This window comes from Spinacia oleracea, chromosome 1, assembly GCF_020520425.1.
Source record: "Spinacia oleracea cultivar Varoflay chromosome 1, BTI_SOV_V1, whole genome shotgun sequence".
NCBI classification, from domain to species: Eukaryota; Viridiplantae; Streptophyta; class Magnoliopsida; order Caryophyllales; family Amaranthaceae; genus Spinacia; species Spinacia oleracea.
The window spans coordinates 131,639,596-131,663,719 of record NC_079487.1 but is presented as its reverse complement, the minus strand read 5'-3'; the positions used below and the strand labels follow the sequence as shown (position 1 = coordinate 131,663,719).

Below are 24,124 nucleotides of genomic sequence, written 5' to 3'. Positions count from 1 at the left end.
TAATCTAAAAGGCACAAAAAAAAAGATGTTGAAATTGGATATGCCCTAAAACTACATTTCCAACAGATTTGTATGGGATTTCCATGTCATGCTTCCTCTTTCCTACAAGTGCTCATGTTTAGAGGTAAGGGAAACTATAAATTTAGAAGCTTTTAACCTAAAATACAAATCCTCAACTATCCAATAAACAGAAGAAAAAAAAAACATCCACTCCCTCAAAAATATTTACAAAAAACCTACTGTAAGTATTGCACATCAGATCACCATGGACCAGTCTGTGTCCTCCTCAGCTTTTTCCTAGAACCAGTTTGTGCATTGTTCATCATCTCCATCACCTGTTTACAGAAAACTATCACGACTTAGTGCGACTTGAGTCAACAGTCTTCAATTCAAGGTAGAGAACACAAAAGAAGACTCATAGGAAACTTGCAACAAGTAGATTAAAAAAGAAAAACCAAAGACTGTAAACTAGACATACCTGGTTTTTCTGCTGTTCCACAATTTCTGCCTGCAGTCAGAAAAGCAATTAAGGAAGCCTATCCATGATTGCAAGACTAAAGTTTCAGAAGGACATAAAAAAAACGCACCTGTTTCTTCCTTAACTCTTGATTCTCCTCTTTTAGTTTCTGAATTTCCTGCTCCAGCTCCATAGTATATGCCTGAAGAAGAAAACAGACAGCGTAAGCAACACGTATATACAAAATTGACAAAGTCATGAAACAATTAGTTGCATACAAATTCCCTGGTTCTACATGTGCAGCTAGCCAACTTGAAAATGTTCATAGAGTGAATTGAGCTAATTTATTTAGAGAAGAAACAGTAACTTAAATGACCAGCATATCAACAGATTTGGTCCCACATCTAATAATTTGAGTATAATTAACTAATTATATTTCAAATATGTTTATTGCACGAAAGAGCATCAGAAAATGGGAAACTGAATGCTTACCAAAGGTCTACAATGGACCACAACAGAATGTCCCCCTTCTGTTCTGTCCAAATCAAAGGATGCTATATTCTCAAGTGTTTTGTACAAGACAGAAAACCCACATGAAACACCTTACTATCAACTCCCAATATCCTTCCAGCTATTAGAGAAGCTCGAGATGGAGAAGTTTTATACTAAGGCTCCGTTTGGTAGGGTGTAAAACATTTTCATGGAAACGATTTTTCCCATTTCAATCATTTTACTTTGTTTGGTTTGGCAAGGGATGGAAAACAATTTTCCATAACTCCCTTGAAGGTGGAAAAACCTTTTCCACTTTGAAAGGGAGGGAAACCACTTTTCCACCTTTCTTCCTTACCTCCTCTCCTTTCTTCCCCTCAATTTTCACCATCTATTCCCATTTTCTTTTAAGGAACCAAACAAAGGAAAACTAGTTTGTAATTATGTTTTCCCTTGGAAACTGTTTTCCATGTAAAATCATTTTACACTGAAAACGTTTTTACAACAAACCAAAAGGAGCCTAACTGATCTCTGAAACTTAACAAAGTTGCAGCAAACACAGTAAAAAAGGACAGGGATACCAATCGTGACATCAACGAGCTGCCTTCTTGTACATATCATCTACTAATCACTACACAGTATAGCAAATAGCAATGCTATACCCTTTTATACTTTATATTTTGTTTTGTTAATAATATTTCAAATAGTCCCATTTCTCTCCAGGCTCTATTCTACTGCAGGCGGAAGAAGCTCTAAGATGTCGCAAGAAAGAAACACAACTCTTGTGATCACCAAAATGTTCACCCACATAACCTAACATCCAGCACTCATCTTTCAGTTTAGCAAAGCATTCAAACACCTTGTCAGTTGTTGAATGCTAATTTTCATGACAGAGCAAGATGTTCAGAAGATGATGCAAACAAGTCATCAATAATAATACTACATTACTAGCACGACCTTTTTTCATATGTTTCAACCGGATTAGCTTGATCATAATCTATCAGTAACTCACATAAAATTTCATTAATTTCTCTTAGGCTGAGAATAATAATACAAAGTTGGACTATGAAAACTGCAATATGCTTGCAAAGTGCAAACTACAATGTTAACCAATCAGCCTTAACATGAATATCTTGCATTTCATGCTTACAAGATACACCAATAATAAACAAAAACATTACTAAACAAGCAAAACATAGCAGAGTATAAAAATGACAGTAAAGCAAAGAAGAAAAGGACAATAAGTAAAACCTGTTTTCGTGCTCGGGACCTTGCAGCAGATTCTCTATTTTTTATCATTCTCCTCTGCCTCCTTTCAACAACTTTGTCAACAGCATGGATTCCTTTTCTCCCTCTAAGACTACCATTAAACATGTATGGAACTGGTGAAACAGAAGATGAATCTCCATTGCTCCTTCCACGGCCATCAGATGACAAAGCTGCAGGAGATACAGCAGGAACACCAATAGCCCCACCTCCTCCTAACCCAACCATACTCATTCCTGCACCACCTTGTGAAGCTCCATTTTGGACCAAACTGCTGTTCATCCCTGGATCACCTAATCCTACAATACCACCTCTTAAACCTGCATTACCTAGCTGAGGATTATTAGGCAGTGTCATCGCAGATGCATACGAAACAGCAGCCTGTTTAGGAAATAATGGTTGTTGCTGTTGCTGTGACAGTTGCTGCTTTGGCTGCTGGGACATTTGTGTTGATGTTGGTTGTTGCTGTGATGTTCGTACCCCATTGACATTTAACGGCAAGTTAGCTGATTGCAAGGTCATCTGATGATTATTGTTACCCATCAAATCAACACCTCGAGCAGGTTGTTGAAAACTAATCCCAAAACCAGTATTAGTATTGTTTTGATTATTATTATTGTTATTACTAGCACGGGAGAAATCTGCAAACATCCCAGCAGCAGCAACAGCAGCAGAATTATTGTTACTAGGCTTTGGAAGAACTTGAGTATCTTCCCTTACAACACCAGCTCTTACCAAGAACTCCTCCAAAGTGATCTCTCCAAGTGTCTGTTGTCTCTGATTCTGAGCCACATTAGTTCCTCCTCCTCCATCCTTACTTCCACCAAACTCTTTCGCTATATCTTTCCAAACCTCATCCACTGTTTTCTGACTAAGCGTTCTGGGTAGTGTTAATGACCCTTGTCTCTGCAAATACCCACCCGAATTCAACCCATCTTGACCACTACTCCCAACAACAGCAGGAGCAGCAGCAGCAGCAGCAGCAGTGGGGGTTGTTGTCATACATTGTGTTTCCTCAGCACTCCAAATGTTCTTTAACAACTCATCCATATTCATAGACCCAAAATCCTTCCCCATCCCCCCTAATGTATTCTGAAATTCATCGAATGTCAACGAATAAACCGATAACTGCCTCGCTAATCCGAAATTCCCTGACCCTAACCCGGACCCTGGTGGTCTACCAGTTCCACCACCACCCCCATCACCAGCTACTTCATTCCCAAAACTCTTACCAAAGTTCATATTACTATTACTCCCCATTTTAATTCTATCTTTCTTAATTTCAAGTATCAAACCAATTCAAAATTTCACTATTTCCCCACAAATCTGAGTATATACAAATACCAATAAATACCACTATAAATTTCAACAACAACCAAAAAAATTGCAAAATGTCAAAGTCTTACAAGTGAAACCGCATCAATTACAACAATTTCTTCAACTACCCACCTGCAAAATCAAACACCCAGACAAAAAGAACAAATTAATGACATTACATAATTCACATTCAAACAATAAAATTGAAAAGAAAAAAAATCAGAAAATTAAAGATATTTTAGGGTTTTTCAACAAAGATCTCAACTTTATTTATCACTTTATTATCAACTAGAATTACTAATCACGAAATCACCCACCAACTAGCTCACTGATCAAAACCCAGAAATATGAAAATAAAAAACCCAAATTTCCAAGATAGCAAATCAATTATCCAAAAATAAGAAGGGGTTGAATAATTAGACGACTAAACTTCATAAAAAAACAAAAAATGAGAAAAAAAGAATTTTTATTTACCAGTGGGAAATTTTTAATTAAGGACAAATGTCGACTGTCTAGCTCTTTGCTCCAAAATTAAGAACACAAAAACTTTCTCTCTCCAATTTTGTTTTTGTTTTTTTTTTTTTTTTTTTTGAGAAAATCTCTCTCTGATGCTTTGTTTCTCTCTCTACTCTTTAATAGGGGAAAGAGTTTATGGTCCATTTTTATCTCTTAATTTTATAATACTTTGGGCCCCACTTTGAGGGGGGTTACGTGGACCAATTACAGTGCAGTAGGAGAGTATGACGCGACTGTGAAGGAATCGAAGCCGTCGATGTGATTGTAGCCAATCAAAAGCTGATACATGGGGTAGATCTTAGCCGTCCACGTTGCTTATGCTAAAGACGATGAATGAGGCCTGGCCATTAATTCACGCTTTCTTTTTATTTTTTAAATGGTTTTTGGTTAGTTAGTTGGTGGGTTTCTATGGGCTAAAATGCGCCGTGGGGAACAGTTACACACTAGTACCACCAGTCGACCACTACTATTTTTATTTGCTGAGATATTGTTTTGTTCAAGACTTTTTGATACACTTTCCTGATTGGGTGTGTTTATCAGATCTAATCAACACGGCTATTTTTTTGTGTTATTATATTATAATGCCGTCCTAATTAGTACTCTCGTTAGTGTAATTTAAACTAATCATTTAACAATTAACTTTGAATGGTAATAATAGTGTATGAGGAGTAAAAAATAATACTCGGTGTTTGATATTTTTGGTGCTGAAAAAAAAATCTACTTCACAATTGAAATTTCCGAAGATTCGATCTGGATCTTATCTGAGTTTTTGATATCTGATCCAATATACGGAAGCGGATATTGATTTTTAAAAATACAATTCGATAATTGAGTGTATATTGCTACTCAATATCTGAAATTATAAGGTAATGGGGAGTATGATATTTTTCAAGTTGTATTCCACTTTTTACTAATGTTGCAGGGAGTACCGTAATATTAGAATTAGGTTGACGTTTGAATTAGTTCAAAATAATTGGAGTTCATTTAACGGACAATTTTACAACCATAAGATTGTTCGACATAGGACATTCGTTGTAAATTTTAAATTCTTTGGATCGAACGTAGTAGTTTTAAGTATCACTATCGGATCTTAAATTTCCTTACAGGTGAAAGATCACAAAGATTCTCCCTTTTTACCATTAAAATAATTAAATAAACCCTCCCCCCTTTTCTATGAAGGGCTAGTTGTCTCCAGGTCTATGTTCAAAGCTTCAATCCGCTCAATATATATGTGAAAATAAAAATCTATTTATATAAACCATTACCTATAAAAGGCTTAAGACAATTTAAAATAAAAATTTGATTAATTTTGATTTTGCTATAAAAAATATACAAAAATCTTTATCTTTTACTTAAAGAAATAAAAAGACAAATATTCTAAATTTAATTAGAAAACTAGTTTTGAGGCCCGAGCGATTCCCAGGGTTATTACATTAATAACATTCACATTTAATTAGATTTATTGTGCAATGGTAATATGAAACATGTAATATCCTAGTGGTAAGAGTTTTATCTTTTAAACTCAACGTCGAGAGTTCAAACATAAACAAACCATGTTTAACTCTTTTTTTAGTGTATATAAAAATTACATAGAATGAAAAATTCATAAACAGAGCGACACGTGTCACGCAAACTTTCTTTCGAACACTTTTTAATACTTTGTATATAGTATAGATATATTCATCATCACTAACGGCTATGCATTGCAAAACCGAATATAGTTATGGGTTTGCTTTGTTCGTACCATTAGAGGTAAGGTTGAGGAATTGGGGAGACCAAAAACCGATGAGAAAGAGTTATGAGCAATTTAATCGGGGTTGGTCAACAACAAAATTGTTGGATGAAACGAAGATAAACAAAATATTGTTCATTGCAATAATATATTTATTGGTCATAAACAAAATGCCTATGGATTTGAGAAAGGAGTGGGAACGGAGACTAATTAGTATGGGTTTGAATACTAATTTATTTTTATTTACTATTTAAAGTATTATTACATCTCATGTGCGCCTAGAAGGGGCTTTACTTATCGACTCAAAAAGTCCAAACTAAACCAACCTAATCACTTTCAAATTTTGTTTGGATTAGTTTGGACTTAATATGAATTGGGAAATTTTAACCAAATGGGGAAAAGGGGTCATTAAGGATCAAGGGAAGCAAGTACGTATATCCGAGGAAGTCCAAATACATGTATGACATGTATTTGCAAAAACATGCCAACCCCAAATAAAAAGGTAAATGTAAATGTTAAATATTTTTGGGGGGAAATGTATAACGGAATTGTAAATTTGTAAAACGGGGTGGTGATTTGGCATTGCTGAGTTGGTATTGGTATTACAAAAATGGTATTGGTATTACAAAAATGGTAGGAGTACTAAACTTTTTTTAAATGAAATTCATTTTCCTTAAATAGTACTCGTTTTGTACTAAATTTTATAAAGTGGTATTAATATCACAAAAATGGTGCTAAATATTTTAAAATGGTATTCATATTACAAACGGGATTCAAGTTGGCAAACGGGGTTGACTATTCAACAATTTCAAAATGGCTGGGAAATTACAAACAAGCCCATGGCATGTATTTCATAATACATGCCTGGCTGCGATTTTGACGCCCTCCGTATATCCTTTCAAGACGGGGAAATACTTGTCTTTTATTGTCACATCTCACATGAGCATCATATTTAATTTAACTAGCTTATGAGCCCGTTCAATGAACGAGTAATTATACAGTGGTTGTTAAACGATATTTTAAAGTGCTAATTTTGTTGAGGGATTGTCATTTCAGTGGTTTGAAAGTTGAAAAAATATACAAATTAGACGGTGGATTAATATCGAATGTTAAGGAGGAAGATGAGGTGAAATAAGTTATATGAATTAAATGGTGAATTGATTTCGAATGAGGACGATGAATTGTGGTGTGAAAGCTATAAAATAATTTGTGAAACAAACAACAACAAAAAAAATTGAAAAAAAAAAAAATTAATAGAAGAAAAATGGGATGACACACATGTCATTTAATAAACCATTTTTTTAAAAAAATACTAGTATTGATTAGATATATAAGTGATTCTTGACATAATTACCTTGATTAGTACCTTGGGTTAGCAAAACCAAAGGACCTCTTTAGTTATTACGGATTACATATAGTCGGTGTTCGGTACCTAGTTTTTTTTTTTTATTGACATTTTAGTTAGCTTTTGTCTCTTTCATTTGGTTAAATAGTGAACATAACTTACATAAGGTGTTTGTTAAATGACTTTTTTCTTGGCTTAAAAGTTCGACACTTTCCTTCAAAATCTAAAAGCTAGTACCACTAAATTTTTTATGTTGGTTGTATCCCGTCAAAATAATGTTGGTTGTTAACTTTTCATTTTGCTAATGACATTTTTACCCTCACTAGTCATTACCATTGTCTTATCAATAATAAGATCTCCTCACAGGTCATTTTGTATGAGACATCTAGGAGCCAACAACTAACTTTAACAAACACATTCTTTTGAAAATCTACTGTCAAACAACCAACATAAAAAGTCAACACTAAATCATACAAGCCAAGTGAAAACAAGCACCAGCCTGCCAAACACACTCATGTTGTTAAAGAGTATTCAAACCTTCAAGGTTAGCTTCATCTACTCGAATAAGGTTAGATTTATTGTCCAATAAGATTCTAAGATTAGTCATGAGCGAATCCAAGGGTTTCCTGCTTAATTCGTTATATAGTTTTGGTTGCATATAAGCACATTACTACCAATTGGTTGTGTTGGTAATAAACATGTGTTTCTTTTACTATGGCCAGGGGTTCGAAGCTTTTTTCTGTTCTTTGTAATTTAATTCTTTCACATTCATATCATTTTTCTTAATCGTAACCTAAATCGAGTTCACTTAAAAAATTAAACGTAAAAAAAGGTATAATGTGGAATATTGTTAATTTTTTTTTTTGACAGGAATTATGTGGATTATTGTTAAATTAAAATTCCTTACTTTGTATTTTATTTTAATGCTTGGCAAAAATAGATTTGACCCTCAAGTTAAGCATTTCTGGCTTCGCATGACATTATAGCTAACTCATCCACTCAAATCCCCCCCCCCCCCCCCCTTCTTCATTTCTCCATATCATCAAAACCCCCAATTACGCGCTCTCTTTGGCCTCTCCTATGAGTCCAATCCTCCAAAAAATGTGGTCAAATACAATAGCTTCTCTCTCAAGGGAGAGCCAACTAATTAGTTCTCGACTTCTCCGTCATTTTCTTTAATCCAAAGCAACCGCTATCTTTCATAATCTGTACCTCTTTTTCTCAAAGGACCTTACTTTATCCGTTATCTTGATAATGATTAATGGCATTATCTAGATAGATTAAGCATGGTACTTACGTGCTCAAGTTTCTTGTGATGGGGCACATGTTAAATAGTGTTGGGCATTACCAATTTTGTCGACATAAACACAGCCAAATTGTTTATTATAAACACAAACAATCAACATATAAACCCACATGAGCAAACTCACTAAAGACTGGACTTTTGAATCATTGTCACATTGTAGATTTGTATAACTTTATTGCAATTTCACAAACCAGCATACATACATACTCATTACTCGGACAAACATCCCACTCTGCAGTCTGCACAAATTAACTCGGATTATTACATAATCACAAACACTAAAGAAAAAAGCCCCAACAAAAACATACTCATTCAGGCATTAACACAAACACCTAACATGCAAGTATGCAACCCCCAACTCCCACAAAACTATGCCGACTTTTGAGCTCCTTCCTGTTTAGAAGCCTCAAGATCAGCAGCTTTCTGAAGCAAATTCTCACTCCCACCTTCAAGCGCCATCTGAATAGGCGACTCACCCAATCCATCAGCAATAGCAAGCATTATCTTCTTCATCTCACATCGAAATTCCTCCAGATCTACGGTGCCGCTGTGGTCGATATCAAATCCCTCGAAAATTGAATCGTAAAGGGCTGTCAGCTGCGCCGGAGTTTGGCCGTCGGCGTCGACGTCGATTAGTCGCATCGATTCGAACGCCGTGCGGATTTCGGAGCGAGAGAGGGTGCCATCACCGTTCAGATCGAAGGCGGCGAAAGTCTTTTCGACGCTTTCGTTGAATTGGGGTTCGTCTTCTACGAAGGAGCGCACCGTTGTTCCGTCGATTATTACAACACCCATCTCTTTTCTATTTTTGGGGTTTCCTGAGTTTTTGGATGAAGGAGTTTCTCAGCTTTTGAAGGCAACAGTGATATTTTTTGAGGTCTGGGTTTTTTGATCGGGTCGTTTGGGATCTTGGGATATTCTTTGTTTCTGCTAGACTTTTCTAGGGGAATATTCTTTTTTTTTTTTTTTTTTTTCCCTTTTGAGGTACGGGATAAATTATTTAAATCATCGTTATTCGATGCCTGTGTACTGTGTAGGTTTTGTAGTTAAAATTTCCCGTATTTATTAAACAAAAATACACTTATGTCCTTATAAAAAAAAATAACCCCATATCCTTTCACTTCTCACCTTTATCTTTGTTAAATTAACAAAAAAAAAAGTCACCACTTAGGGAGATCTAAATTTAGGCTTTATTCTATTCGACTTATTTTGTCTAAACTTTTATTATCTAAACTTATATGAAATTAAATGAACTTATATGAACTTATTTTATCTGAAAAACTAGTCTGAAATAAACTTATTTGTGTGTGAAAATGTCTAATTTTTATTTTTATTTTTTCTGAACTTGTATTAACTGAATTTACCTAAACATATTTTGTCTAAAATAAGTTGAACAGAATAGAGTCTTAGTTAACAATTATAATATACTTTAATGGGTTTAATTAAGTTTTATTCAATGATAATAAGTTCAAGTAAGTAAATATCAAGTGAAAGGAATGTTAACTAACGAATTGAAACCGAAAAAAAAAAAACTTGGTAATTAAGGATCAAACCCGGCCAAGACCTTGAATACTCCGTAGTACACAATAACACCTTAACTACTATTCTAATTTATATTTAGCTAACTAATTAGTTTGGAGGTCATATTCCGTCGCTCACTCCAAAATCGCCCATGAGTATAAACATAATCTCCAATTGCCATATTAAAAGATAATATTACAATTTCTGCATGATTCTTTTCTTATTTGAAATAAAATATTTGAATACATTGTTCTTTGCATTTATCTGTGTTTATGCATAGAAGGGTAGTAATTTGTTCTTTTTTACCCCTCTTAATTTCACGCAATTTAAAAAAAAAAATCAAAATAATATTGTCATCAGTAATCAATTGATCCTGCCTATACTAGTATCACTACAAATACAGAGTAAAATGACACAAATGTTTGTTACATTGGCAATTTGTGCAACTCTACTCTTTGTCTGCCCTACTATCTCTAATGCAGAAAACATCAAGACTCCCCTCTTCGTCTTCGGCGATTCGCTCTACGACATCGGTATGTCTTTTTATAGCGACGTTGAGGGTGCTGGAGCTAAGCATTGGCCTTATGGTGAGCATTACTTTAATATACCTGTTGGGAGGTACTCTGATGGTCTCGTCATTCCAGATTTTATAGGTACGACTTTCTCAATCTGTATATAGTTTTAGTTTGCATCATTTGAAATGCTAGCTTTCCAATTTGCATTCCGTTAACTGTAATTCTGAAAACTTTAGAAGTATTTTATGCATCTCGTGAAAATTCAAGGGCATTTTATGAAGAAAAAAAAATAAAAGACCGGAAAAAGAGTAGTTCATGTAATTCGCCTGAATTCAAATTATTGCATCAAAAAGCGAAGTTTTGTTATTTTTTTGTTTTATATTTCTCACCCGTTTTTGGCAGCTAAATTTGCGGATTTGGACCCTTTGCAACCATATTTGGTACCAAGGATTAATAGCTACGCCAATGGTATCAATTTCGCCTCTTCAAATGCTTGTGTGCTCACTGAAACTTGTGTAGAAGCGGTACGATATTTTAATTTATTTTATCAAATTGATTAAAGATTTTACATAACTGACTATTTAATTGTAGCGGAATTGATTTTTAAAAAGTTTTATTTTGTGATTATAGATAAATTTGAAGATGCAATTGCACTATTTTGTCCAAATGGTGCAAAATTTGACCCAACAAGTTGGAAAATCAGAGGCAAATCGGCATTTATCCAAAGCAGTCTACTTGTTCAACATTGGTGCAGATGATTACGTTACCCTCTTCCAAACGACTTTAAAAAAACGTCCTCTTTCCTTTTACGATAAGAATCTTTACATGAAACAGATACTTGGCAACCTCACCGTTCACATCAAAGTACATAACTAATATTGTGATCAACTTTGAATAGTAGCTTGTTAGAAATACATGATTCGATCTCTATATCAAATATGATTTAGTTCCAATTAAATTGAATCAAACTAATCAAATATATGTCCAATTATGATTGATACAGACCATCTACAACCAAGGAGGAAGGAAGTTTGCATTCCAAAACGTTGGACCTATTGGATGCATGCCATCAGTGAAGTATACACTTGATTTTAACGGAACATGTGCGCAAGAGCCGCAAGAGTTGGCTAGGATGCACAATGCTGCATTTTCTGCAGTTGCCAAGAGATTGCTTAGCGAATTACCAGGGTTCAAGTACTCAATATATGACTTCTATGTTGCATTACACCAGCGCGTCTTGTATGGCAATACATATGGTACGTATATACTTCCTCCGTTTTTAACTTTAATTTTACCGTCAATATTAATAATTATGCGCTAATAAAAATTATAAAAATTGATATATTTAAAATACACATTGAGACAAACCCAACAACGTTTTACATAATAATATTTGTTTTAATTTACGAGTATAAAATAACAGTCAAAGTAAGTTAAGTGAATAGTGATAAAAGTGAAATTGATGCAACTATTTAGAAACCAAGTTAATATATAGCGTCATGTCAGGTTTCAAGGAGAGTGAAATAGCATGTTGCGGGAGTGGAGCTTTCAATGGTGACTACAGTTGCCAAATGGAAGACCGAACCTTTTCACTTTGCAACAGTCTGAATGATTATTTGTGGTTCGATGCTCGACACCCGACTCATAAAGCTAACCACCAATTCGCTAAAGAATTCTGGAGTGGAGGACCCGACGTTGTAGCTCCTTACAATTTGCACAATTTGTTTGCCATGCCTTAAATTTGGATTCGTAACATGCATTTAACTTTTATTTGAAGAATAATGAATTTAGCACACCCCAACTAGTTTAGATTCACAAATCTTATAGGTTGAAGGGTCGAGGCGGGTCAATAGTGGATCATGATAGAAATTTGAGGACGCACACGAAAGTTTTGATGGGGCATATTCCGGTAGGAACTCACACAAGAGGATATTTGGAACTTTGGTAAAGTTTCTTGCGGAACTTAGAAATAATTAAGGAACTGAGAAGCACAGAGGTAAAAGATGAACAATTTAGGAAACTTCTTGACTACATTCAAGAAGAGAAAACCTATAAACTCTTTTTATTATAGCAATACCTCGATTATAATAATACTACAACTCGAGTTCCTCTTAACGTGAGTTCCTCTTAACTTGAGTTCCTCACAGTAATCAACTCAGACTACTTCTCTCCTTTCCTCATTTTCTCTCAGACTTAATGTAACACCCCCGATTTACTAACTATTAATAAATAAGAATATAAAAGACTTTATAATAAATTGCGGAAGCTTACACCTAAATCGGAGGTATCACCGCCACACTTGACCACATTGTCAAGTGCTAAGGCTTACAAAACTTAAACTATTACAACTCGGTTACTAGGTGGTCTATTTACAACTGAAAAACACTAAACTGTCATACAAGAATAAACGATAATACTGGAACTCCTTTAACTTATAACTGCATCCTTCATGATCAATCTGCTCCAGTCAATCTTGACTGCTCACCATAGAGGACAAATTCCAAAAGGATCGTCGCAGGGCCACCATAAGAAAAAGACATGGCCGCAAACACACATAACAAATAAACACACGTCAGCAAAAGCTGAGTAATCATCGCTTATTGAATAATCAGGCATATAATAATAATAATAATAATAATAATAATAATAATAGTAATAATAATAATAATAATAATAATAATAATAATAATAATTTAACAAACACATAAATACAAATTGATGAACAATTCTTATAAAACTAGTACCTATAACCATAAGTAACAAGGGTTTATTGTTAATTTCTTATAAGTTCACCATTAGAGGAATGTGGATCGAGTCCACCACCCAATAGTATATATTGAACTATTGGATGTAACCACCAGAGAGATGTGGATCGCGTCCACCACCCATTAGTATATATTAAACTATTGGATGTAACCACCAAAAAAAATGTGAATCTAGTCCACCACCCAATAGTATTGAACAATTGGATGTAACCACCAAATAGGTCTTAGTCTTTAAGTGTGCACACCCCCCATTGAGTGTTTTTAACTCAATAGAGTAGATTAAGCCTAGGGTCGTGCTTATGGCTCCGACCAAATAATAAAGCACAATGTGCTTTCCAACCGGTTCATATATTATCTTAAGAGAAATTGTACTACAAGATGATCAATTATCATCCCAAAATGATTAATCTAAACTTCCATAAAAATAATGTTGTATAGCGTTAAGCTCGGAGACTAATAGAATTAGACGTATGGTACAATATAAAACACTTGTAGCATTACAGTCTCAATCTTATACGGCTACTATGCTAATTCACTTTATCAAGTATTAGAAGTTAACATATAAACAATGCAGCTGTAACCCATATAAGCATATATCAAAGGCAAAATAATCTAAGTCATGTACAAAGATCTCATTGATAAATCAATTAAGCAAACTTCACATATAATATATGTAACAACTTCTACCATTACGAGAGTACACATAATAATTAATATATATAAATAACTAAATAGACTAGGTGCATGTGATTACAACTAATAATATACACGAACAATTAGAAGGGACTAAGTGTGATTACTAACTATTAATTAATAAAGCCAAGAAACTCTATAACGATCTAAAACTCTAGAATATATAGATTGACCCAATCCAAATTTCCAATATCAATCCACAAATAAACTAGACCCTTAGATATCTACACATATACAAAATAATAGTTATAACAACAACTTAGAAGGACTAGGTGCGCGTGATTACCTTCCGAGATGATAGTACCAATATCACAATTTCACAATACATCGCCACCCACGACACACGATAGTTGGAAGAGCTGATTAGATACGAACGGCGGTGGTGGATACGCAATGTTGACAAGAAGTAATGAAGTATATGGGTTTGACAAAAGCATTAACAAATTTGAGATGATGAGATCATCCCATGGAACATGATGGAATATTTTTATAAAAGGCTTATGGAGATTAACAATCGAAAACAAAATGGATTTGATAAAGAAGATTAGTGGGTCTTACATGAATATCATATGTACAGTGATATTGGAGAAAAGATCAAAACTTGATTTGATCTAAAAGTCTACACGTAGAACCATAGAAACGAGAAGGCGGAAGAAGCAAAGATAGAATAGGACGGCCAGATATTTAGGGTTAATGGGTTATATATAGGTACTCGTAATAAGAGTCCTACTAATTTTAAAATAGCGTTTTTAAACTTCTGAAAATATTAAAAGAGACTAGCTAAAAACGGATATAATTATAGTTTGACTATAAAATATATTTTACAAAATTATAAAATATTGGGGTATTACACTTAACCTCTAAATCTTGCATAGGATAACTCAATCCTATCTCTCTTTAAATACAACTCTTTATAATAAGAACTCTAGATATTAATAAGACTTTAAGTATATACGGAACTTTAGAAACTTGAATTAAACTAGGACAAAAACTTGTTTGAAAAAACTTTTTAAAACGTTTTAGGATAGCAAATACTCTTAGAATGTTTGTGTATCTTTTCCTTAAAACGTCTGGCATTTTATAGAGTTTATCCCTAGGGTTAGTTCCCTTAAAAACTCAACTGCCAACATACATCAGTCTTGGTCTCCGTGTCGGATTTTAGGAAAAAATAGTTTTACTTAAAAAAAAAAAAAAAAGATAGAACAGAAATCTTATTTTATTACATATGTAAAACTTATATTTATTTATTTAAATACTTTTCATAAAATTTTCTGCCATATATTTTGATAAATATATTTATTTAAATTTTAAGTTCTTTGGGTTCCTTATATATTATTCGTAATATTAATACTTTACATTAAAGTTAGGAAGTAGGAACTGTAAACTATCTAGATTTTTATGTCTTTCATTTTCATTATATACTATTCGTAATATTAATACTTTACATTAAAGTTAGGAACTATAAACTAACTAGACTTTTATGTCTTCCATTTTCTGAAACTTGCAACCTAGAAGCTTCAGATGTTCCTATTTAGGAACAGTGGTGAGTTCCTTCCTTATGATAAAGGAACTTGCAAATAGGAACTCCATCTTTCTTTGTATGATTGAAAACCAGTTGATTTTTTAAATTGGTGCTCGAACTTTATTAACTTTGGTGCTCTAGCTTTTACTGCTTCCAACTCAGGAACTCCAGTTAGCCATCCCTAGTTCCTCACAGGAACTCAAGCACCTAACTGTCAACATTAATCAACAACAATTAGAAATTTTGCAACGTGTGTCATCAACCAAAACCAGGAACAACAGGCCTGAATTATATAACAAAACTGAATTCTTATCATTGATTACCTTAATAAGAATTGTACAACAATATTTGTGAGAGCCCATGTCTTCCACTCATATTTTTGGTAGAACTCTTGTTTCTACCCCTCACTCATATTTTTTGTAGGAGCTCTCTTGATTGACCCACTTCTCAACTTATGCACATACAACATATTTATAGTGGTTGTATACTAGTGCCTAGATTTTTCTATTCTTGTCATTTTATCTAGATTCTTCTTAAATAGATATTTCTTAAGTAAATTCTAGACATTTAGCTAGATTTTTCTACACACTTTTCTACTAGATTTTTATAGTACATTCTAGATTTAGATTTTTCTAGATTAACATTTTAACAGATCACTTAAATGTATTAATGATTAGGGTCAGGATCAGGGACAAAAGGGCCAGGGTGGATCATTAACAGGTTTTTTCTATGAAAAATACGTTAAATTCTAAGATGTAATGGAATATTGATGGGGAATCTGTATTTTAATTTCGAAAATAGATTTGAATGCTGATGGAAAATTTGAAGAAGATTCTTTGTATTTTAATTTTATGTACTTCATCCGTTCTATAAATATCACATTATTTTGTTTTTTTACACTGTTTACACTGCGACTTTGGTCATTTTTTGTGAGTTATACGTGATGTAGTCATGTGAGGGTCATATTAGATTTGTATCAATATATATTTTTCAAATATCAATTTTTTTTTACCATTTTTGCTTACACACAATGTGAAATATTAAGAGTTAAAGTAATGTGTTAGAGAAGTAAATGTCAACCATATTGCGATATTTAAGAAAAGGATGAAGTATTTTAATGGGTATTGACCCTTATTATTTTTTTCAGAAAATTATTGGGTTTTATCAGAGACCTTGTAAAAAATCCGTATATGTTATGATCGACAAGAGACCATGTCATTAAAAGTTAAAAGGGTCAGGACCCTTTTTAATTTGGCTTGACCCTGCTGTCAGTGAGACTATCCTGTCCAACAACCCGACCTATTCACGACCATCACATGTCATTATTAATTATGTTGTCAAGAGGAATGGAGCCACATCAAACTTGACCCAACTCGCAACCTTTGTCATTCACTTTAATAATGTGACTAACAAGACAAATAATACCGATAAGTTCTTGACGTAGTAGCTAAAACCGAGGGTCTTATTGGATAGACTCATGTTCATATCACCTCTTCTTCTATTTGTGAATTATATTATTCTTGTGACTATTCGCACTTAAACTAGCTAGGCAAATAAATAAACCTTGTCTTGGACATTGCTACATCTACCCACTGGGTAGATAACCCGCTACTAATAGAACATTAAAAACAATTAATAAAGCTGATGTGGATTCCACTACCACACTCTCTATTAGTGGTGGGTAGTTTACCCGATGGGTAGATAAAGGTATTTTCCTCATTCTCATACAGGCGCACTACAAAATTGGAGTTGCTTTAAAATACAAAGTCAAACATATGGATAAGTTTTGTTATACAAGAAAAATAAAAAAGGAAAAGATAAGGATAATTGAGCAAAAAGTTCGTTAAGAAAAAATTTACTTGTAACTTCATTTTTTTAGTTTTGAAGAGACGTTTTGCACCAAAAACAAAATAAACTAAAGTACGAATAACTAGTACAACGTTTGAATATTATTTGGTACCACTATTCACCCATTTTTAATCCTCACTCACTTCCAGCGATATATATTTGTCTGCACATGCACGGATTTGTTAGCGCCAGTTCTAGATGAGTATGGTAATAACAAGACTTTGGACGATGTATGTGATACTTGAGGGTTGGTAAGATTTTGACATAATGCGTTGATTTTAGCATGCCGTTTTATGAGTAGAGTATAGAAAACGCGCTTTATCGATAGATGTGTCAAAATCTTTTTTTGTGAAAGTCAATGTATTGAAGATACAGTGATTTGGTTAAACATGTTGCTCGAGAAACAGAAGAACACCAAATCAGCAGCTGTAAAGGCGGGCAAAAAATGGCACAAAAAGGAAAATAACGTGTAAACATTAAGCTGGTAGGGACACAACATGTCAATACCATCGTAACTTCGTAAGCATAAACCATTCCATAACGCACATAAAAGTATATTATACTACGTTTTTCGTACTAATCTATACCTAGTATTTAAAAAGAAAATCATTGATTATTATATGACAAGTTTCACCTCCATCTTTTTTATTATTATATGACAAGTGTCACCTCCATCTTTCATCCATGAATTTGTTTTTTTTTTTAATTTTTCCTTTTGTGGTTTGTTATACAGAGTACTCTGTACTTATTTTACAGCTTCAACACCACTTTCACTTTTTCTTGCTCATTCAACATCAATTCACCATTTAATTCATACATTCGATCATTCAACATCTTTCACCCCATTTCCCGCTTTAACACTCATAATTCACCTTCTAATTTATAAATAGTACATTTTTACAAATTCCAAATTTCACCTCTATATAAATCATATATTTACATTAAAATCACAAACCCTCAATAAAATAGCACTTTAAAAGACAACTTAGTAACCATTATATAAGTGTCCGTTAATTGAACGGGCTCAAAAGCTTGTTAATGTTATAAACTGTACTTTTGCTTGTTGATATCACAATACACGAATACCATTGTCCATTGCTAAATTTAGAGTACTAAAGAAGTTCATAGACAGAACTTCATTTGAGAGAAGAGAGGGAGAAGTTTTTATTGATTGTAAAAACTGTATTACAGAGAAGAGAAGTAGGCTAGTATTTATAGTTAAGCTATGCACTACATCTCACAACTGATCAGATGAAAGAAGAAGTTAGTTACAACTAACTTTGCTCAACTAACACAGCTAACAACTTAACTAACACAGCTAACAACTTACAACTAATCATTACATGTCAGCAATCTGTGTAAGCCAACGCCATGTCATCAATCTGTGTATCAACTAATCTGAACAACTGAACTAACAAAGCACACAGCAGCTTGCTTCTGTGTTTGTTGGAGACTTCAGTAGATTCAGTAGGAGCTTCAGTTGTGAGTTTGTTGTGATCAACATCAATCCCATTGCTGTTATTGTTGTGTTCTCCAATAGCCCCCCTCAAGCTAGGCACTAGATCAATAGGAAACATGCCTAGCTTGGACAACAGTTCAGAATGGTGAGGAGAAGGCAAAACCTTGGTAAGAATATCAGCCAATTTTTCAGAAGTAGGGACATAAGTGAGCTCAATCAACCCCTCTAGAACTTTGTCTCTAGTGAAATGACAGTCCAATTCTATGTGTTTAGTCCTTTCATGATGGACTGGATTTCTTGCAATATGAATTGCAGATTGGTTATCACAGTTGATCTTGATAGGAGTTAGGTTAGAAAGTCCCATCTCCTGTAAAAGCCTAACAAGCCAAGTTACTTCAGAGGCAGCTGCAGCCATTGCTCTATACTCAGCTTCAGAGGAAGATCTAGATATGGTGCCTTGCTTCTTAGACTTCCAAGAGATTGGACTGGTGCCTAGCAGAGTGATGTAACTAGTAACAGACCTTCTAGTATCAGGTCAAGCAGCCCAATCAGAGTCACAATAGGCTTGAAGTGTCAACTGTGATGATGGCTGAATAGAAATACCTTGACCAATAGTATGAGCAACATATCTGAGCAGATGGTTCAAAGCTAGATTGTGAGAAAGTTTGGATGACTGCATAAACTGGCTGAGTGTTTGAACAGCATAGGATAAATCTGGTCGAGTATGAGTGAGAAAATTTAGTTTTCCAACTAAACATCTGTACTGAACAGGATCAGCAAATGGCTCATCTTCAAAAGAAGTGAGCTTTAGTTTGGTTGGAAGAGGAGTTTTAGCCAATTTTGAAACATCCATCCCACAATCTGCTAACAACTCTCTGGTGAACTTGGACTGAGTTAGGAATACACCATTGTGAACTCTAGAAATCTCAATCCCAAGAAAATAACTAAGTTCACCCAAATCCTTGATAATGAACTTATGATGCAGATGACTTTTCAAGGAAATGATAGCTGCTGTATCAGGTCCAGTAACCAGAATATCATCTACATAAACTGCAACCAATGTTTGAACACCACCTACTCTTTTGATAAAAAGAGAATAGTCATTCTTGGATTGAACAAAACCAAGATGAACTAGTTCTGATGTGAGTTTAGCAAACCACTGCCTGCTTGCTTGTTTCAGACCATAAAGTGATTTTCTAAGTCTGCACACCTTGTTATCTGGATTTGAAATCCCATCAGGAACCTTCATATAAACCTCTTCTGTGAGATCACCATGTAGAAAAGCATGGTTAATGTCTAACTGATGAATTTTCCAATCATTGGTTACTGCCAAAGCAATTAAACATCTGACTGTAGCCATCTTTATAACAGGTGAAAAAGTCTCCTCATAATCCACTCCATACTTCTGTGTGAACCCTTTTGCTACAAGTCTGGCTTTGAATCTCTCAACTGAACCATCTTTCTTCAATTTAATCTTGTAAACCCACTTGCAACCTATTGCCTTTTTCCCTTTAGGAAGAAAACAAATCTCCCAAGTTCCATTGGCTGTGAGAGCCTCAATTTCCTTATCCATTGCCAGAATCCACTCTTTTGACTGTGAAGCCTCAAGGAAACTAACTGGTTCTTGTTCCTTGACAATTTGATTCACCAAGGCCTTGTGTGCAACTGGAAGATCATCAAAAACAACAATATTGCACCAGCTGTTATGTGATGTCAGACAAATGTAATCATCCATCCAAGCTGGAGTTTTGTGTGTTCTTGCAGTCTAGTTTGGTGATTGGGCAAAGGAAGATGTGGTTGATCAGCTGTAGATTCAAGGGAAGGATTAGTGTTTGTAGGTTCTGTGTTTGTGTTTTCTGTGTGTATAGTTTCAGTATCTGGTGTTTGTGAGGAAGAAGTATTTGGTGGTGGATTATGAATGATGATCTGTTCTGGTGTTTGTTCTGATGATAGCTGAAAAACATCAGGCATATCAAAGTCAGTGTTTAGATCAAAAGGTGTATAGGTAGGAAGAAAAATAGGGCTAGATTTTGTATGTTGATTGGCAGAAATATGAAATGGTAAGTGTTTCTCATGAAAAACAACATCTCTGGAAATAATAATCTGCTTGGTTTCTAGATTTAGCATTTTGTATCCTTTCTGATCAGGGGGATAACCAACTAGAACACAGGGTACAGATCTAGGATGAAACTTGGACCTATTTGCTTTGATAGTTGAGACATAACCTAGACAGCCATACACCTTAAGGTGTTCCAGATTCACAGTGGTTTTGTGCAATCTTTCATAAGGAATGTCAAAATCAATACTACTCAGTGGCATTCTATTGATGAGATGAGTTGCTGTCAACAAGCATTCACCCCAAAACCTCAGTGGGAGTCTAGACTGAAAAAATAGAGCTCTTGCTGTTTCTAAGAGATGTCTATGTTTTCTTTCCACAACTCCATTTTGTTGTGGTGTATCTGTGCATCTTTTCTGATGCCTAATCCCATGAGACTGTAACAATTGTAACATCTTGCCTTCACAAAGCTCTTTGGCATTATCTGTTCTAAAACATTTAGCCTTTAAACCAAACTGAGTATGAATGTAGACCAAGAATCTAGACAAAATATCAACTGAATCAGTTTTGTGTTTCATCAAAAAAGTCCATGTATTTCTGGAATAGTCATCTACAATTGTGAGGAAATAAGTACAATGATCATGAGTTGGAACTCTATATGGTCCCCAAACATCAATACGAACTAACTCAAAACACTGAAATGTCTTAGTCTGACTAATTGGAAAAGATTGTCTACATTGTTTGGCTTTTGGACAAATCTGACAAAAACTGTCACAATTTCTTCCTACTGGAGGCAAATCTTTATTCACTAAGTGTAGTTTATCAAAGGGCAAGTGACCCAATCTGAGATGCCACAACTTGATTTCATCACTCACTGTAGCCAAAACTATTGGACAGCCTTTATCTCCTCTCTCTTATTCTCCATGCTTTCTTCAATCACAGCATATAATCCAGACTCTATTTTACCAAGAACCACTGTAGTTGTCTTGGAAAGCCCCTGAATCATACAATTGTCATGAGAAAATATAATATTGCATGATAAATCTTTGCACAGTTTGTGAGTGGATATCAGATTAAACTGACAGCTAGGAACATGAAGCACATTCTGAAGGATAATATCTTTACCAATTCTAACATCACCAATATGAGTAACCTGAACTTTCTTACCATCAGCTACTGTGATAGACTTAGAACCCTCATCAACCAAAGAATACTTGTGAAACAAATCTAAGTTGGAGCAAATATGATCCGTGGCTCCACTATCAATGATCCATCTTGAATTAAAAGAAGTAATTAGACAAGTACCTGCCATATTCACTTTGCTGTCTGTTGGCTTGTCTGTATTGTTGATTAAACTCAAGAATTGGTGATACTGTTCTTCTGAAATATGTGTGATATTCTCATCAGTTTGCACATCATCAGTCTGCATTACTCCTGCAAATCTCTTTGCCTTATGGTGAGTTGGTGGATAACCATGTAGCTTCCAACACCTTTCCATGGAATGTCCAGCCATATTGCAGTGATTACAGAAATAAGAATTCCTTTTGCTTTGTACTGCAAACTTGTGATTTTCAGGCCCTTGTAAGACTTTAGGCTGAAACTTATTATAGTTACCCCTCCTGTCATCAGAAATTGCAAATGCCATTGGCTTAATTTCTTGATCTTCTGACATTTGTTGTTGCTTCTCATCTTGAATGAGCAATCTGTATGCAGTTGTAATACTAGGCAAGGGATTCATCATCAGAATATTGGTTCGAACTTGTGCATGTTTCTTGTGTAATTTCATTAGCAACTGGACCAGCCTTTCTTCTTCCTTTTCTTGCAGAAATTTCTGGCTAACATTACAAGAACACCCAGTACAAAAACAAACTGGCACAGCTTTTGCACTGCTGAGTTCATCCCATATCATCTTGAGCTTAGTAAAGAAGTCAGTTACACTATCTTCACCTTGTGAAATTTCACTTAGATTCTGTTGCAATCCATAGAACTGTGGGTCAGAAGTCACTGAAAAACGTTCCTCTAAATCTTTCCAAATTTCTCTTGCAGTGGACAAATACACTACACTTTTTGCAATTTTTGGACTCAAGGACCTCAACAAGTATGACATAACCATGCTGTTGCATCTATCCCAGGCTTGAAAATCAGCATGATTGAGAGCTGGTTTGGGCAAAGAACCATCAATAAACCTCACTTTATTCTTGACTGCAAAAGCAAGAAGAATTCCTCTCTTCCATTCAGCATACCCTTCTCCATCAAACTTGTCTGATACTACTGCTGCATATGGATTCTCTGATGTATGTATGAAATACACACTGTTGGGATCTTGTATAGGAGGAATGTCTGTCATTGTTCTGAATTTTGCTTGACTTAGCTTTGATAAAAAAATTGGAAGTGGGAAAAGATTCAGATTTCTTGGAATTTGATTTTGATCAATCTGAATTTTGTAGCTTCTTTTGTTTTGTATTTTGTTTTGGAATTTTGCGGATTATTATGGCAGGATCATTGCCTGCTCTGATACCATAAAGAAGTTCATAGACAGAACTTTATTTGAGAGAAGAGAGGGAGAAGTTTTTATTGATTGTAAAAACTGTATTACAGAGAAGAGAAGTAGGCTAGTATTTATAGTTAAGCTATGCACTACATCTCACAACTGATCAGATGAAAGAAGAAGTTAGTTACAACTAACTTTGCTCAACTAACACAGCTAACAACTTAACTAACACATCTAACAACTTACAACTAATCATTACATGTCAGCAATCTGTGTAAGCCAACGTCATGTCATCAATCTGTGTATCAACTAATCTGAACAACTGAACTAACAAAGCACACAGCAACTTGCTTCTGTGTTTGTTGGAGACTTCAGTAGATTTAGTAGGAGCTTCAGTTGTGAGTTTGTTGTGATCAACATCAATCCCATTGCTGTTATTGTTGTGTTCTCCAATAAGTACCGGCCATTATACCATAAAAGATACTCCGTACTACATTCTTTGTATCATTAGAAGTATCAAATAAAGTATCATTACACTCCTGCTTAATGATATTGATTTTAATTTACAAATGTTAGTACCATAATATCGTAAAAATACTAAAATACACTTACTAATGACTATTGTTACGAAAAGACGATTTTTAACCCCGCTAAGGATATTCCTACCCAAAGCGGCTATGGGTCCGTGAAACATGTGCAAGGCCATTGCCCAGTTGGCAGTTGCCCACTGACAAACATATTCCCATTTCCCATTAGTTAAAAAGACAGCTAACCAGATTCGATCATCTGACATCCTCAAAGATTCACACATGTCTTTAACTCTTTA

The 24,124-nt window shown here is 34.6% G+C and overlaps 3 protein-coding genes across 4 annotated transcripts; 1 reads left to right on the top strand and 2 right to left on the bottom strand.

Moving 5' to 3' along the window:
- Window positions 1-5: 5 nt before the first annotated feature.
- Window positions 6-4,163, bottom strand: LOC110787215 (bZIP transcription factor TRAB1). Of its 2 annotated transcripts, none has more exons than XM_021991800.2 (5): window positions 4,004-4,163; window positions 2,198-3,661; window positions 588-659; window positions 479-508; window positions 6-335 (listed from the first exon to the last, which is right to left on the bottom strand). In XM_021991800.2, the coding sequence occupies exons 2-5, from the start codon at window positions 3,470-3,472 to the stop codon at window positions 261-263; spliced, it is 1,452 nt and encodes a 483-aa protein (XP_021847492.2). In that variant the 5' UTR covers window positions 3,473-3,661; window positions 4,004-4,163; the 3' UTR covers window positions 6-260. The 2 variants fall into 2 exon arrangements, with proteins under 2 accessions (XP_021847492.2, XP_021847493.2); XM_021991801.2 differs by lacking the exon at window positions 4,004-4,163 and adding an exon at window positions 3,847-3,947.
- A 4,396-nt stretch (window positions 4,164-8,559) lies between these two features.
- LOC110787166 (uncharacterized) lies at window positions 8,560-9,444 on the bottom strand. Its single transcript, XM_021991740.2, has one exon. The coding sequence runs from the start codon at window positions 9,221-9,223 to the stop codon at window positions 8,798-8,800; it is 426 nt and encodes a 141-aa protein (XP_021847432.1). The 5' UTR covers window positions 9,224-9,444; the 3' UTR covers window positions 8,560-8,797.
- LOC110787148 (GDSL lipase-like) lies at window positions 9,294-12,210 on the top strand. Its single transcript, XM_056828997.1, has 5 exons — window positions 9,294-10,602; window positions 10,867-10,988; window positions 11,095-11,328; window positions 11,468-11,720; window positions 11,971-12,210. Exons 1-5 carry the CDS (start codon window positions 10,359-10,361, stop codon window positions 12,201-12,203), a joined length of 1,086 nt encoding a protein of 361 aa, XP_056684975.1. The 5' UTR covers window positions 9,294-10,358; the 3' UTR covers window positions 12,204-12,210.
- The last annotated feature ends 11,914 nt before the right edge of the window (window positions 12,211-24,124 follow it).